This window comes from Neolamprologus multifasciatus, chromosome 6, assembly GCF_963576455.1.
Source record: "Neolamprologus multifasciatus chromosome 6, fNeoMul1.2, whole genome shotgun sequence".
Lineage (NCBI taxonomy): Eukaryota > Metazoa > Chordata > Actinopteri > Cichliformes > Cichlidae > Neolamprologus > Neolamprologus multifasciatus.
The window spans coordinates 17,171,291-17,186,361 of record NC_140444.1 but is presented as its reverse complement, the minus strand read 5'-3'; the positions used below and the strand labels follow the sequence as shown (position 1 = coordinate 17,186,361).

Here is a 15,071-nt window from a genome sequence, read left to right as displayed (position 1 = left end):
TGACTAAAAAACTGGGGGTGGCAGTAATACAACTCTAGAGAATTAGAACTGCCATCAAACACAAGAGAAGAAGAACCGATGATGACGTCAATCCAGGGGCGCCAAATCTGCTGCACGGTGCACACAGAAGTACTCGTCGGGTGAAGTTTGGGGTGTTTTCATCATCTGAGCAGGTCAGCATAAACTTTGCTTGCGTTTATGACGATGTGTGCTACTTTGGCATTTTCTCCCAGCAGCCTAAACTAATGACTTAAGCACAAATCTCCAGGGCGAGCTGGTTAAAACTGTCCGTTTGAGTGGCGCGTAGCATTTAGCTAACGTTTAAGCTCACAGTAGCCACACAGATGATAACAGAGCATTTCACATTTCTTCTGAAATGCACCTTTTCCGTTGATAAAAACCGTTCTCTAAAGTTGTAAGGATCCGAAATGTGGCGATTTTCTCTGTGTATGCAGTAAATGTAGGAAAAAAGAAGCAATTTCTTTAAAAGTTAATTGTCATACAATCATTTAATCCAACAACAGAATAACTGTGTGTGGTTATTCTATGTCCGATTGTAGGTCAGTGTGTGTTTCATTGTGTCTGAATGTGTATAACTTAATGAGTCAGAGCTGGATCTCACATTGCTGTCATTTGACTTTTAGAGTGCCATCGCACAGTGGGATCTTACGTCTCCCTTCATAAAGTCCCTTTAAGCTCCCGACACACACCCTCAGATTCACACATCATCATTTGCTCTCCTGTCAGGAGCTCAGTCTGGGTAGAGCTTTTTTTCTCCTCCTGTAAGGTAGGTAAGAAAAACAATGTTGTGTATTTCATTGTTTTTCTTACCCACCTTACATATCAGTTTATTTGTTTTTTCCTGATTTGTTACTAAATATTGATATTAAAATATTCTTAAATATAGTGTGTAGAAATGTTTTTCTCTTTATTTTAATTTTTTAAAACGGTAGTAGAAACCTGCCAGCCAGCTGCAGCCCTTGTGGGGTACAGTCTAAATTTAATGTTTTTGGTTTCTCTTGGCTGACAAAAACTTGTTTGTCCTTCAACAGCCACCATAGTTAGGATATCGACTTGAAAAGGGAGGAGTAAGAAAACAAAATTCAGTTTACTGCAGTCTTTCTAGCAGTGATATTTTACACACTGCAACTTTTAACCTGATCCTAAAGCGTGTTTTGTTTTTTTGTTTTTGCACAAATGTATGGTCCCGTCAGTCAATGCTGTCGAAACATTAACACCCCACTGTGTGCCCTGACACACCTGATTTAGATGCTAAACAGGGCATTAAATGATGCCGCTTCTTCAGCAAAATGTATTAAGTGTGTTGTTGCAGTTTTTCTGAGTTCAAAAAAATTAATTTAAAAAGCTTTACATTTTCTGATTGATTTTTTTTCCTTTAGTTTTCAGTATTTGTTTTCTCTTCAGTTAGGCTTCAGTTATTTTTTTAGTGGATTTGATCCTTTTATTTATTTATTTAGTTTTATCTTATTAATTAAAGTTTATAAGGTATTTTTCGGGGCCATCTGTTACAGAAGTTTAAAATAAGTAAAATAATAAATACAAGACAAAAATCAACTTTAAATTTAATTTAATGTTGCATGTTCTTTCAGCCATCAGTCATGGACCTCTGCCCCTTTGAAGCTGACAACTCCGTCAGCTGCCGGCTGGTTTCTGAGATCCCTGAAGTCTGCAAAACGGAGGATTGCTGTCTTGGCATTGATGAGGCTGGCAGGGGGCCTGTGCTGGGTACGTGACTTTTACTTACTCTAAGCTAACCACTCGAGGTTCTTCTATATTTGAAACACAGAGTGTAAAGTATGTAAAGTTATGCTGAAACATAGTGTTAAAATTGCACTTTACTAAATTAAATGTTTGACAAATTGTAACCTTAAAAATTTAAGGTTTAGAAACCTGTAAAATTTCTAAACATTCATAAAATGTTTAGAAATTTTATCCTACAACTTATTTTAAAATGGAATAATTTTGTTTACTGGTCTGGATACACAGAATGTGAAATTCTGGTCTAATACCAGTGTTAAAGAACAGTTTGTCCAATGCTTTTTTTAAATGTTTGTTTTTAATGTATTTGTTTCTAATATCCCTTCTTTGCTAGAAAAAGGAGAACATTTTTAATGGTTAAAAACCAACAGATTTTCTGATCATCTCACTGTCCTTAAACATTAAGGCAGTGGAAATATTTGACACAAGATAGTTACTTAACCTTTGGTAAATGCCATGTTATTTGTTATTTGAGCCAACTGTGTAGCTATGAGCTGATATTGATGTTTGTTGTCTCCCTGTTATTTGCCATTTGAGTTTTGGGTGAATTAGTATGTACATTTAGTAGAGAAATCTAACAGTTTTGATGTTACTTGTGATGCAGGGCCGATGGTGTATGGGATATGTTTCTGTCCACTTTCCAGAAAGGAGGAGCTGAAGGACTTGAAAGTAGCAGGTAAACCAGTTTGCTTGTATTGCTGTATTTAAACTGAGAAAAACGCAGCTGTCTTTCTGAATATAATGCTTTAAACTCATTGTCACTGCTGTCCTCCCGTACAATTAAACAAAAAAAGAAAGAAAAGTATTAGGGGTGGGCGATATAAACTATATAAATTTGGCCAACGATAGAGATTTTGACTATATTGCGATAGCGCATGTTGATGATGTCATCACGCCTGTTTTGGCTGAAAGAATCGCAGCGGCTAAAACCATTATCATCTGCAAATTATGCCGGGCGACAGTCATAGCAAAGAGATGAAGCACTTTTGAAATATGGGGAAAGCCAAAAACTGCGCTTCCTCCACTTCCGTAACATTGATTCATTAATATTGAATTCTCTCGCAGCTGTTCTATTCCCATGTTGTTGCAGTATATTAATAACTAACCTCGTATTGTGGATGAATAATCTCAGTTGTTCTCCTGACTGAAGTTTGGCCCGTGTATAGCATCCTGCTATGCGATTGCATTTGTCCCAAACCACCAGAATCCCTCACGTTAACTTTTATCGAGTGGAAAAAAGTTGGCGTTCATCCTCCAGCTTCACTGTGCTAATGTTATGCTAACATAGCTGTGTCGCTAGCAATCACGTAGCACAACATTATATACCAGGTAGTCCAACTTCAGTAACCCTGCAAACGCCACTGCTGTTTAGTTTTCTGTCTTCATTTATGTTGGAAGTGGTAGCAGACCTGTACGTTTTAATTAGTTTCAAAAATCTCTCAGTCAGAACATGGTATGTCATGTTTAGGTGGAAACTAGCAAGCTAACTTCCTGTTAACTTCTAACTCCGTTAAATTTAATCAATTCTGTTTTCATGGATGTAAAACATAATTGTTACACCCGATAAAGCAGCAACGCTGATGATTTAATTAAAGATGAAAGAATTTAGACCGTTTTTAACTCTTAGTGTTTGTTTGACTTTGGGACCTGAAGTAGACGGAGTTTTGGACCCAGATTACTCCGCGAAGCTCCTCACTACGGCAGCCGTAATGCTCTGACAATCCATCAAGCAGTGCGGCTTACCAAAGTTGTACTAAAACATTTTTTAACAGATTTCTGCACGCCAAAATCGGTTCGAGGTCAGTAAGCACAACCAGAATTTATACATAAGGCACACTCTCAATTTTTGAGAAAATTAAAGGATTTTAAGTGTGCTTTATAGTGTGGAAAATATGTTATACAGAAGAAAAGAATATATCGTGATATATATCGTTACTGCACATGCTTCAAATTATATCGCGATATGGATTTTAGGCCATATCGCCCAGCCCTAAAAAGTATGAAGCTTGCTAATCATTATTTACTTTGTTTCAGTAACTAAAAATGTCACCAGAAAATAAATAAGCATGAAAAGCCCCCCGGCGTTTTCCTTTCCACATTTGAAGATACAATTTGTCATTGTGTCTTCAGTGATTATTTGCTTTTCTTTTAGATTCAAAAACCCTGACAGAGGCAGAAAGAGAGAATCTTTTTGAAAAACTGGATGAAGCTAAGAGTTATGTTGGGTGGGCTCTGCAGATTCTGTCGCCAAACACCATCTCTACCTGCATGTTACGGAGGTAATTTGCGCATACAGCGCCATGCACTTGGAGGTTTGTTACCATCATTCATGCAGACTAACATAATGTCTATTTTTCCTTCAAGGACAAAATACAACCTCAACGCCCTTTCACACGATACAGCAATAGACCTTGTACAGTATGCTTTGGACAGTGGAGTACAGCTTAAAGAGGTAGGTAAACAGTTTACATGAAATGTTTAAATATGTGCACATTATTCTTTTAATATAGGGTCCGCAATGTCCTGTATAAGTCATATTTCCTCTATGTTCCTAAAAGCTAAATCTGATTTGAAACTGTCCTTTCAGCCTAAGGGGGCACTTTTGTGTGGGTGGGCAGTTAAAGGGCAGGGGGCATTGTGGAGAGCCACACTAATAAGGTGGGTTAAATTGTGCTCAGTATTAATCTCTTTAAACTCTCTTGATGTGTATAAAACAGTTTCTGGTAAGAGAAGATGCTACAATTAGGCAATGAAAATGTGAAATAGACCTAGTAAAAACACCAATATTTTATTACTATTTAATCAACATTTCCAAAAATTAAAGAAGAAAAGTTACATGTTTTTGTAAAATTTCAAAGACTTTTAATTTTAAACAAAGCACTTTCGCTATTTTGGTTATAGTTTTAACTACTTGATCTGCAGTTTTTAAGTTCTTTTTTCTTTTTCAATGAGTGAATCTTTTTTGGGCTTGAACAAGTAAATTCAAGTTGGGTTTAAGACCTGAGATGAAAATATGAACATGAAATATGAACACATCAACAATAAATCTTATACTTATTATGTACCTTAGAGCTCTGGATGTGCTTGCCTTTCTTCTTAAAAACAATTTTATATTTCTGCTCTCAGGTCCCACACTCTTGCCCATGAATGAGCCACACGCAGCTGTGTGGTAGCCTCTGTCACCATTCAGACACTTTATCTTGCATCTGCTTCAAAAGTCAGACTTTTTTTTTGTTATAATACCTGCCATTACACCTGCAATTTATTCCATTACAGCCTATCCAAGCTTGCAGTTTCCTAACTTTCACTGACCTCAAACCTTTTTGTTTTCCAACATCGAAAAATGTGTTGCAGACTTTATAGCTATTATGGAGCCAAGGAGAAAAAGTTCTATCGGAAAACAAAGTTGTCTGCTTTGTTTTTCAATGGAAACTCCATACTTCCTGCAAATTCTATCTGTCTTGTTACTGTTTGCCTTGAGATGGACACATTTCTCAATGCTTCTTTTTTACCCCCCCTCATGTTAGTGGGCATATTAGTGCAGAACAGTCCACCAATGACCTCCACTACAGGTGGTCTAGAACCGTACATCCCAGGTCTAATCTACTGTATCATCAAATAAAAACCAAAATATAATAAATCGCTCTAATAAATCGCTCTAATAAATCGCTTTATTATATTTGAAGTAGTAATTATCCTTTTTGTTTAACTGTTTTAAGTTGTAGCTCTGAGTGATCCAACCGGACTTTTTCATTGTGTATTATTTGCCTTGGTCTTAACTTTTACTATCTCTGTGGTGTTGTGCAGATTTATGTGGACACAGTTGGCCCAGCGGACAAGTATGAGCATAAACTCTCTCAGCGGTTTCCGGGTATTCAAGTGACTGTGAGGCCAAAAGCTGACTCCCTGTTTCCAGTTGTGAGTGCAGCCAGTATCTGTGCAAAGGTTAGTGACCAGTCCTCAGCTGGATTTAAGTCTTTTCTATTTTTAAATCCCTTGGCTATTAGAGTTGGTTGGTACTTTATTATCTCTAGGGTGTGAAGCTACCTTCAGAGATTTTATTGAAGTATTGAAATAAGTAGTTTTTACAAGCTGTAGTAAATGCATTGGATTTTGCACAACTTTACTATGAGGCTAAAGAGAAGCATTTGAACAATAATACAAAATTATGTCCTTATTCGTGTAAGGATTACACACTTTTTATGGTATTTTTTTAGTGATATATCTTATGCGATTATTTAGTGTAGAAAACAGAGTTTTGGTTCTACAAATATCCAGTATTTTACATTGAGATGTTTTTTCTCCACTTAATGGTTTCTGGTTTACTGCAGTAGACAGCAGACCAAAAGGAGCAATTTTCCTTTTGCGATTATTGACCTACCGTTGCTGTTACTAAAGAATATTCATATTTTATATTTCTTATTTTCAGCTCTTAAAGAGTTTTCTGGTGCGATTTTTTTTGGTTTGCAGGTTGCTAGGGATCGTGTCGTGAAAGGCTGGAACTTTACAGAGGACTTGGGAGAGGTGGATACAGACTATGGCTCAGGGTACCCTAATGGTAGGAAACCATGCACATATGTTATTATCCATCCGCAAGAACATGTTTTATTTTAAACTAAAAGTTTGTTTTGCTCAAGTAAAAGTATGTAAAGTTAGTGCTGTGGAACAATAAAGTAGAGCAAACTTCTGAAATGTTGCTGTGAGTGTGGGTACAAAATTTCTACACTGACCATAAATGATAAGTCATATTAAACCTGTTTCAATTCAATTTATTTTTTTTATTTTTTTATTTTTTTTATTTTTATTTTTTTTTATCTTATCTTATCTCATTTTAATTTTTATTTATTTATGCTATTAGCATGTACAGCACTTTGTGAACTCTGGTTTTATGTTAAAGTGCTTTATAAATAAAGGTGGTATGGTATGGTATGGTAACCTAGTTAACTAGTTAACGTTAAATTAAATGCACTTAATGCACTTAATATACCTTAGTGTAGCTGTTAAAGCTGGGGTGGGCAGTGAAAATTTGAACTGAAACATGGCACATAAACAGTGTAGAATTACTTTAACCTGAATGGAAAAAATATGACTTATTACATTATTACATATCACTGCCTTTGTGCCATTTAAAAACCAAACATTTCTTTGGGAAATGTTTGGTTAATGCTGACACTTTTTTATGAAAAGATACATGGTTGTATTCACTGTCTCACTATGGGATGCGTCTCCCCCAGAAACTCATTCATCAGAGGTTTTTATCTCATTCCACAAATCCTGATTGGCTGGTGATTGCCACTACCACTTTGGACAGAACCACCCACCCTTAAATAAGATAAGATAACCTTTATTAGTCCCACGCGTGGGAAATTTGTTAAATAGCCTACAGTATTATGTAACTATTTAAACACCTCTTCTCGCTTTGGAGCATATCTCAACCTGCTTAGGCTAGCTGTGGCGACAAAATCTAGAGTAAAAATGCACACCAAGTCTGCGGAGTATGTTGCTTGTTGCTACTTCTAAGTCACACAGGCACACTCAACATGTCCCCCCGCCGCGTCCAAACTCACTGTAGAGGGCACAGTCTAGAGCAGTGGTCCCCAACCTTTTTTGCGCCACGGACTGGTTTAATGTCAGACAATATTTTCACAGATTGTGTCGCGGATAAATACAGCAAAATAAAATGATACAGCCAAGGCAAAAACTGTGGTATTTTGTAAATATAATAATTAATGCAAATTCACTGTGTAATTGTGTAACTTTATTAGCAGCATCCTCCTTAAATGTGCCATCAACATTAAGAATAAAATCCTCCTCTCTGCCCCTTAATGCTCTCTGGTCGCTATGGTGATGCGTAAATATTTCTTTCAAAATAACAAAATAAGACACTCAACTACAACACGGGAAAAGACCCAGGGAAAACGAGTTAACGGTTTTAAAAATCCTGTAAACCATAAATTTTACACCCGAGCCTCAACTCTCGCAGCCCGGTACCAAACGACTCACGGACTGGTACCAATCCGTGGCCCTGGGGTTTGTCTAGAGCGCTCAAAAAGTCAATAAACGACACTATGGCACTGCTGCCTCAAGAGGGCACTGCTGCCCACCTCAGTAACCATGCTATAACCCAGTATTTCCCAACCTTTTGGAGCCACAGTACATATTTCACATTATAAAAATCACACAGCACACCACCAAACAAAAATGTCACATAAGACATATTGATCATTTTTCCCCGTGCACCAGGTATAGCGGAATGGGCTCGTTTGTCCCCAGTTTACCTTTTTTGCTTTCTTCTGACCACTTCTCATGCTAGGGCCTTCATCTGGCTCTGAACAGGACCCAGGTCAAATTGACTACTTTTCCTTTTCAAATATTTATCGATTGCTGTTACGCACTGCATTGTCTCACAGCATGACTATTATGTAATTTCTTCATTGTCTTCTGTTTTCCTGGCAGTTAGCAATTCATTTAATTAAAGCAGGTAGTTGTACTGCCCTCTAGTGGAAGAGAATGTAATTGTTCTGCCCGTTACTCATGCCAGTTGCTTAGAGTACCAATCAGGTCGAACCAGATAATCTTCCACGGCACACCCATGTGCTGCAGCACAGTGGTTGGGAAACACTGCTATAAGAAGCTTAACACCCTACGTGTGCTAGTGTTAACTAGGTGTCACAACCATATTCTTCAACTAGATGTCCCCATAACACAAGTGTTTAGGACACGCAGGGTGGGCGAGACACCGCTCCTTCTCTATCTCTGAGAGAGAGAGAGAGAGGCAGCACTCTCAACTTTATCCTGGGAGCTGAAGTTAAGTAGTAAGCAAAATTTATTTATATAGCACTTTTTTAAGACAAGAAGCTATTACAAAGTGCTTCACATGGGAATATAAAAGCATACTAACCAAAACAACAATATAAAGGAAGTATAAAAGCATATCACATAGTTAGTGCTAGTGCAAAGATTTTAACATGAGAGTGATATAGGAGAATTTATTACTGTGGGTTAAAATTTTTGAAACCGGGAGGAGATGAAGGTATGGACAAGCATCTCCATTTCACCTTTGGAGACAATAGTCCTAAGTTTAGCAATATTTCTCAAATGAAAAAAGCAGGAGCAGGTCACAGACTTCATCTGATCTCTGTCAAAAGACAGAGATTGATCAAAAATTATCCCAAGATTCGGAGCAGTAGCTTTAATCGAGGATTAGAAAGAACCCAGACTTTGACAAATTTGGGGCTTGATACTCTCTGGGGCAAGAATTAAACGCTCAGTCTTGTCTGCGTTCAACTGCAAAAAATTGTTTGTCATTCAACCATTAATTTCCTTAGACAGTCCATTAGAGGGATAATTTGTCTAATTCCCAAGGTTTAAAGGAGATGTATCATTGGATATCGTCTGCATACAGATGGTAGGAAATAATTTTGAAACCGGTGATTATATGGCCTAAAGGAAGAATATATCATGAAAATAACAAGGGGCTTAAAACCGATCCTTGAGGGACTCCACATGAAAATCTAGCTATATCTGACCAGAAGTTTCCCACTGAAACTAAAAGTGCTCTATCCACAAGAAATGAGGTGAACCACTTTAGGACAGATCCAGATATCCCTACCATATGATTTAAGCGGTGGTTTAAGATTTGATGATGAAGTCAGGCCCATCCCATAGTGAGACATCTCACTCATGCTATTCTGAGAACCGGGGTTACACAAGTAACCCAAAGGGACACTTTTTCATTAGCGACGGACATTGTTGGGATTAACAGTTTGAAATAACATTTCACTTGTTGAATTTAACACTGCCTACTTAAGACTGTTATGCTAAAATAATTTTATTTGCATGTAAAAGTTTTGTAGAAAAACTAGCACCGAGTCCCACTCTTTTCTTTGTTTCCAGATCCCAAGACGAAAGCGTGGCTGCTGAAGTACCTCGACCCAGTATTTGGCTACCCTCAGTTTGTTCGATTTAGCTGGAGCACTGCCCAAACCCTAATGGACAGCAAAGCGGTTAATGTGCATTGGTAAAGAGCCTTCAAACTCTATTCTGATCAAAGTCCTACTTTGGTTATGAAATCCTCAATTAAAGGAGCATCTGTCCTTCTGTGATTCTGCTCTTATACTGTTTCTGCTATTTGTGAGCACAGATCTGGCTGATACCAATTTCTCATAGTGTATTTGCAAAATACTTTGTTTTTCAGTGTCTGTTAGATAAGAATACTTGCATGATCACAGGTTACACTTAATCTCTGTGCTAATCGTTTGACCTTAGGAGACAAGTAGTTGGCACTGAGTTTAAAAAACAGTCATTGTCCTTGTAAATCTTTTCTCAGGGACGATGAAGAAGAGGATGGCGAGAAGGCAGCGCAGAGGCAGAGCAACAAGTCAATGTTGTCCTACTTTAGTGTATCAGCTGTAGGTAACGACCAAAATGCAACCCACCAGGCACACCGCTTCTTCACTGAGCGGAGGCTGAAGAGCCTCAACACACTCTAAAGACACGTTAGAGGGCCTTCACATACATCCTGGAAGTCATAAATGCATTGTGGGACTTTTTTGGTAACACGGATGCAAACTTCAGTCATCTGTCTGTATTTGTCTTGTTTGTAACTGTTTTTATATATAAAGATGTTGTTTAAATATGTTTTAAAGTGTGTTCTGCATTCTGTACCACACATCAAGAACGAGGGTGGGTTCATTGCTGGATTGCGTTGCAGTCTGTAATGACAATACTGCCCTCCATTGGTAAAATGAATGAAAAGCATCAACAGAATGTAGCAACTACTATTCGAGTTGCCAACACAAGAAGAACAAATTATTCATCAAAGTCTGACATCACTGAAATCTTAAACTTCATCGCAAATCTAAACAACTTATTAATTCTGTATACTTTCAGTAAAAACCGATGGAAGTGGTCCATTGCAGATGTGGAACACTTTTCATACTCTGCACAGTTTTCTTCAGATTGTAGCTCTTAGGTAGCTTTTAGGTTGAGAATAAAACGCAGCGCTACTTAAAACAAGCGTCTTTAATTTTAACAAAAAAAGCAACATAAATATTGTCACAATAAAACTTTAAATTAAAATTTAATTATGTAAATTAGTAATTTCAAAGAAAAATCTAGTACAGCTCTAAGTATCTTAATACAATCTTTAAATACTTCACAGCAGTTGGTAGTTGTTGTCGTTGAATTTCACATGATAATACACTGAGTGATTCTGTATCCAGCTCTTGTAGGGAGACGGTATCTTTTGATATATTATGACTAAATAAAAATGACAGTCCAGGTTTTCCTTGAGTCATCAGTCCTGACAGACAGGTTGCCAAGAACAGAAACAACATAAAACAACATGTTACAAAAACTTATACTAAGCATCTCAAAAATAAAATGGTACATTTTTATCACAACCGAGGGGCGGATATTTGGAACTTAATCATGTTTAGCTTCTGTTGTCTTCAGTGTTACATGCTACAGATATGAGGTAGAAGTAGGATGAGGTTTGATGGTATTACTGCATATATTTCTCTTCTTTAAAGCCCACTCTGTAATCTGTATCAATACAACAATGTGCATTTAGAGAGCACAGCTGAATTTTGAGATGATCTTCAAATCTTTATATTCCAGAAATCATCAGCCATTCTTTTTCCGGATCTGTCCTACGCTTCATCCTCTTCTAGGCCTTTTCTCCAGGACACTTTATGATGCATCACATTTTACTACAGGATGATGAAAGGCAGCTGGCTAGGAGTTCCAGCTCCCGTCATATGAATATGAAAATATATTCTGGCTAGGTTAGCCTAGCTGTTGGCTATGGAGGGAAATCCATTTCTCCACCTTGCTAGTTGCTGTTGGGTTTGTTTCTGGACTCCTGGATCCTCTTCCCGCAGTTCATAGCTAAGCTGGAGACGGCAAATGAGGAAAGGATGATGATAGAGCTCCCCACAAAGTGAGATGAGGCTCCTCTGGGGGCTGCTCTCAGAGCTCTCCTGGGGAAAGTTTCTCTGTCAAAGGCTGTCGTGGCAGTCATTGTCTGTGCCACTGGCTCCATGGTTGTGGAGGGTAGTCAGATGTCAGAAAGCTGAATTCCAAGGCAAGTTGGCTGCTGTAGCCTCAACTGGAGCTTTATGAATCACTGTGCTGCTGATTCCTTTCTTGATCCTTCTTCTATGGTCATTTATAACTTCCCCAGACTCCTCCTAAGTCCTTTGAGGAGCTCGATGTCCTGTTGCGTCAATGGGATTAGTTAGCAGTTGGCCCATGTGTAGATATGACTAAGGCAGATCTATTTCAGCTTAGGACTGCGCAATGTAATTCTATTAGATCATCCTGTCTTTGTTCCATAGTGAATAGGCAGCGTTATATATGGAATACAATCTTGCACTTTGTAAACATACAGTTTTCGGCCACTTTGTTAGGTATACTTGATAGAATTACCTTAATTCCTCATGGCACAGATTGAACAAGACGCTGAACATATCATGGATCATGATAGCATTACGTGATTGCTACCGATTGGTTTCTCATTCATGATGCAAATCTTTGTGTTTCACAACATGCCAGAGGTGATATCTGGTGACTGAAGTTCAGTTGAGTACAGTGAACACATTGTGATGTTAAGGAAACCAGTTTGAGATGTGAGCTTTGTGACATGTGTCTTCCTGCTGGAAACAGCCATGAGAAGATGGATGCGCTGTGGTCATGGACATTGTCAGTAACAGTAGTCAGACAGGCTGTGGCCTTTAAATGATACTCAGTTGGCATTTAGGAGCCCAAAGTGTGGCAAGAAAATATCCCCCACACCATTGCACTACCACTTTGAACCTGAACCCCAATAAGGGAGCAGAATATCAGCCCTGGCAGAATGTTTCGAAATCTTCTGTTTCATTGAGACTGTGCGAGTTGTAGTCTAAGTGTCCCGTTCTGAGCTGATGGGAGTGACAGTACGGTCTTCTGCTGCTGTAGCCCATGTATTCGAAGTTTGATGTGTTCTGCATTTAGAGATGCTCTACTGTTGATCTCGGCTGTAACAAGTAGTTATTTGAGCTTTTGTTCCCTGCCTATCAGGTTGCAGCAGTCTGGCCATTTTCTGATCTCTGACATCAGCAAGGCAGAGAACTGCCTCTCTCTTTTTCAGATTATAGCATATAAACTGGAGATCATTGTGGAACAAAATCCCAGTAGATAAACCGTTTTTGAAATAGTCATACCACCCCATTTGGCACCAACACCAATACAGATGCACATTCAGAAACATTTGATCAAATTTTTTTCTCCCATTCTGATGTTTAGTTTGAACTTAAGCAAATCATTTTGACCATATCTGCATGCCAGTGGGTTACTGCCATTTACGAGCAGTTGAACAGGTGTGCTTAACATTTTATGACAAAACAAAAAGAAACTATACCACCTTACCCTTACACCTTACTTTTGATTTTTAAATCAAACTTTAAATACGTTCCACATTTAATATTTAATTCAGTGGTTCCCAAACTTTTTTTGCTGGGCTCCCCTTTGTTTTACAAGAAAAATGTTCCGCACCTACACGAGTATTTTTGACAACGCAGCTGTTTCGTCCACGCGTAAACGGCGTTTCGAATCACCGAAAACTGAGATTTTTTTAAACTCCTTTTTCGCATTTATGTGTGGACAGGAATACAGAGTTTGTCACACAACGTCAAAAGTATGTGCCTTTTTTCACGTCACGCTGTGCGCCACATTATTGTTTACATGAGATGAACTGCAGAATGGCAGATAGAGACAAAATACTGTTACTGTTAATCTGACTATCTTCGGTTTTTACACGCTTACATATAAACACGCAGTTACTGTCCCTCTATTTACAAAAGCAGAGGTGTCACGGTGTAATTATTTTACGTGTAGTTGGTTTTTTTTCCCTGTGTAACAATATTCAACATTGCTATCAATACATTTTCAAAAAATGCCTCTCTGTGCAAAATGGGTTTAAAAACATAAACAACTGTGAGATACTGTTTGTCTGTGATTTGAACCAGGGGAACAAATCGTGGCAGGATCAGCATGATTTTATTTGTATCTCGCTTTAACTTTACTGTATAAAGGGCTAACATCTCCAAAATGTCAGGATTAGTTAGTCATTACAACAAGTGTTTGAACTAAAAATCAAGAATGTGGGATACTGTTTGTCCGTGATTTGAAGAGCCCAGCGAAAACCAATTCTGCTGAGGAGACCTACCTCGGCACTTGTGCAGGTGAAACCAAAGGGAAGATATGCTTCACCATATTTTCTAGTCTTTGGCTTAGAATGAAGTTGGTTTGGAAACATATTCAGCTATGCTACATCTCCTGCTTTGCGTTTCTGCTAGCAGTGTCCAAGCGTTTTGTTTTTTTCTCCCCCTTTTCATTCCGCGCCCCCCCTGCAATGGCTCTGCGCCCCCCCTAGGGGGCGGGCCCCACACTTTGGGAAGGTCTGATTTAATTCAAGTCAGATAAATAAATATGAAAAGCTAAACCTAATAAAGTAAGGCAGATATTCAACAAGTAGAAAGAAAGAAAAGAAGACATGAGGTGAAGCAGACCAGAACCTACAAACATTTTGTGAGTCACTGAGGACCATCAAAGAGGACTGTTGTGTTTTGTTTTTTTCCCTGACCACGTAACGTCTGCCCCCCTTCGTTAAGAAAGCTGAGCTGTTGACTGAAAAGGATCAGGGGAAGATCCAGGCTGATTTGCAGGCAAGAGTACATCAGCTTAGGAAACTGAGCAGGATACGTACACACATCAACCTAAAAGTTATAATTAGCATTCTGTAAATATATTTTCCAAATATTTTTTTAAAATTAAATATCTGCAACTATAAGTATCACTCAATGTTGATACATTTTAAATAATCTGTTCGCATTTAACCCCAGCATGTTAATGAAATGCTCCAAAGCCAACATAATTTTTCATCTTTCTTCTTTTTCTATATGATTTATCGCAAATACTCTTACATTTTATTACACTCGGTGACGCTGAAAGGACTTTTGTGGATTTTGTCCTTGACTTTTGCTCAAACAAATCAGGAAAGATTTTTCTGAGGGGATTTTTAAACTATTTTTCAACATTTTACACATTAAACAGTACACTGATAATCAGGCCCAAATGTATTATTTTACTCCCAATCATTTTTGTTTATGCCACATTATTTATTTAGAATTCCTAACGCTATTAACATATTTAGTTTGTGATTGAACTGATATCATTGATCATGAGTGAAATATACATATATACAGCATACAGAGAACTGCACATGTAAAAAAGTAATTTCTGAATTCACT

The 15,071-nt window shown here is 38.0% G+C and overlaps 1 protein-coding gene across 1 annotated transcript; it reads left to right on the top strand.

The window, feature by feature from the left end:
- Nucleotides 1-42: 42 nt before the first annotated feature.
- On the top strand, nt 43-11,280 carry rnaseh2a (ribonuclease H2, subunit A). Its single transcript, XM_085162912.1, has 9 exons — nt 43-173; nt 1,611-1,746; nt 2,384-2,455; nt 3,932-4,058; nt 4,144-4,231; nt 5,587-5,724; nt 6,250-6,337; nt 9,676-9,799; nt 10,109-11,280. The coding sequence occupies exons 2-9, from the start codon at nt 1,620-1,622 to the stop codon at nt 10,269-10,271; spliced, it is 927 nt and encodes a 308-aa protein (XP_085019038.1). The 5' UTR covers nt 43-173; nt 1,611-1,619; the 3' UTR covers nt 10,272-11,280.
- Nucleotides 11,281-15,071: the final 3,791 nt, after the last annotated feature.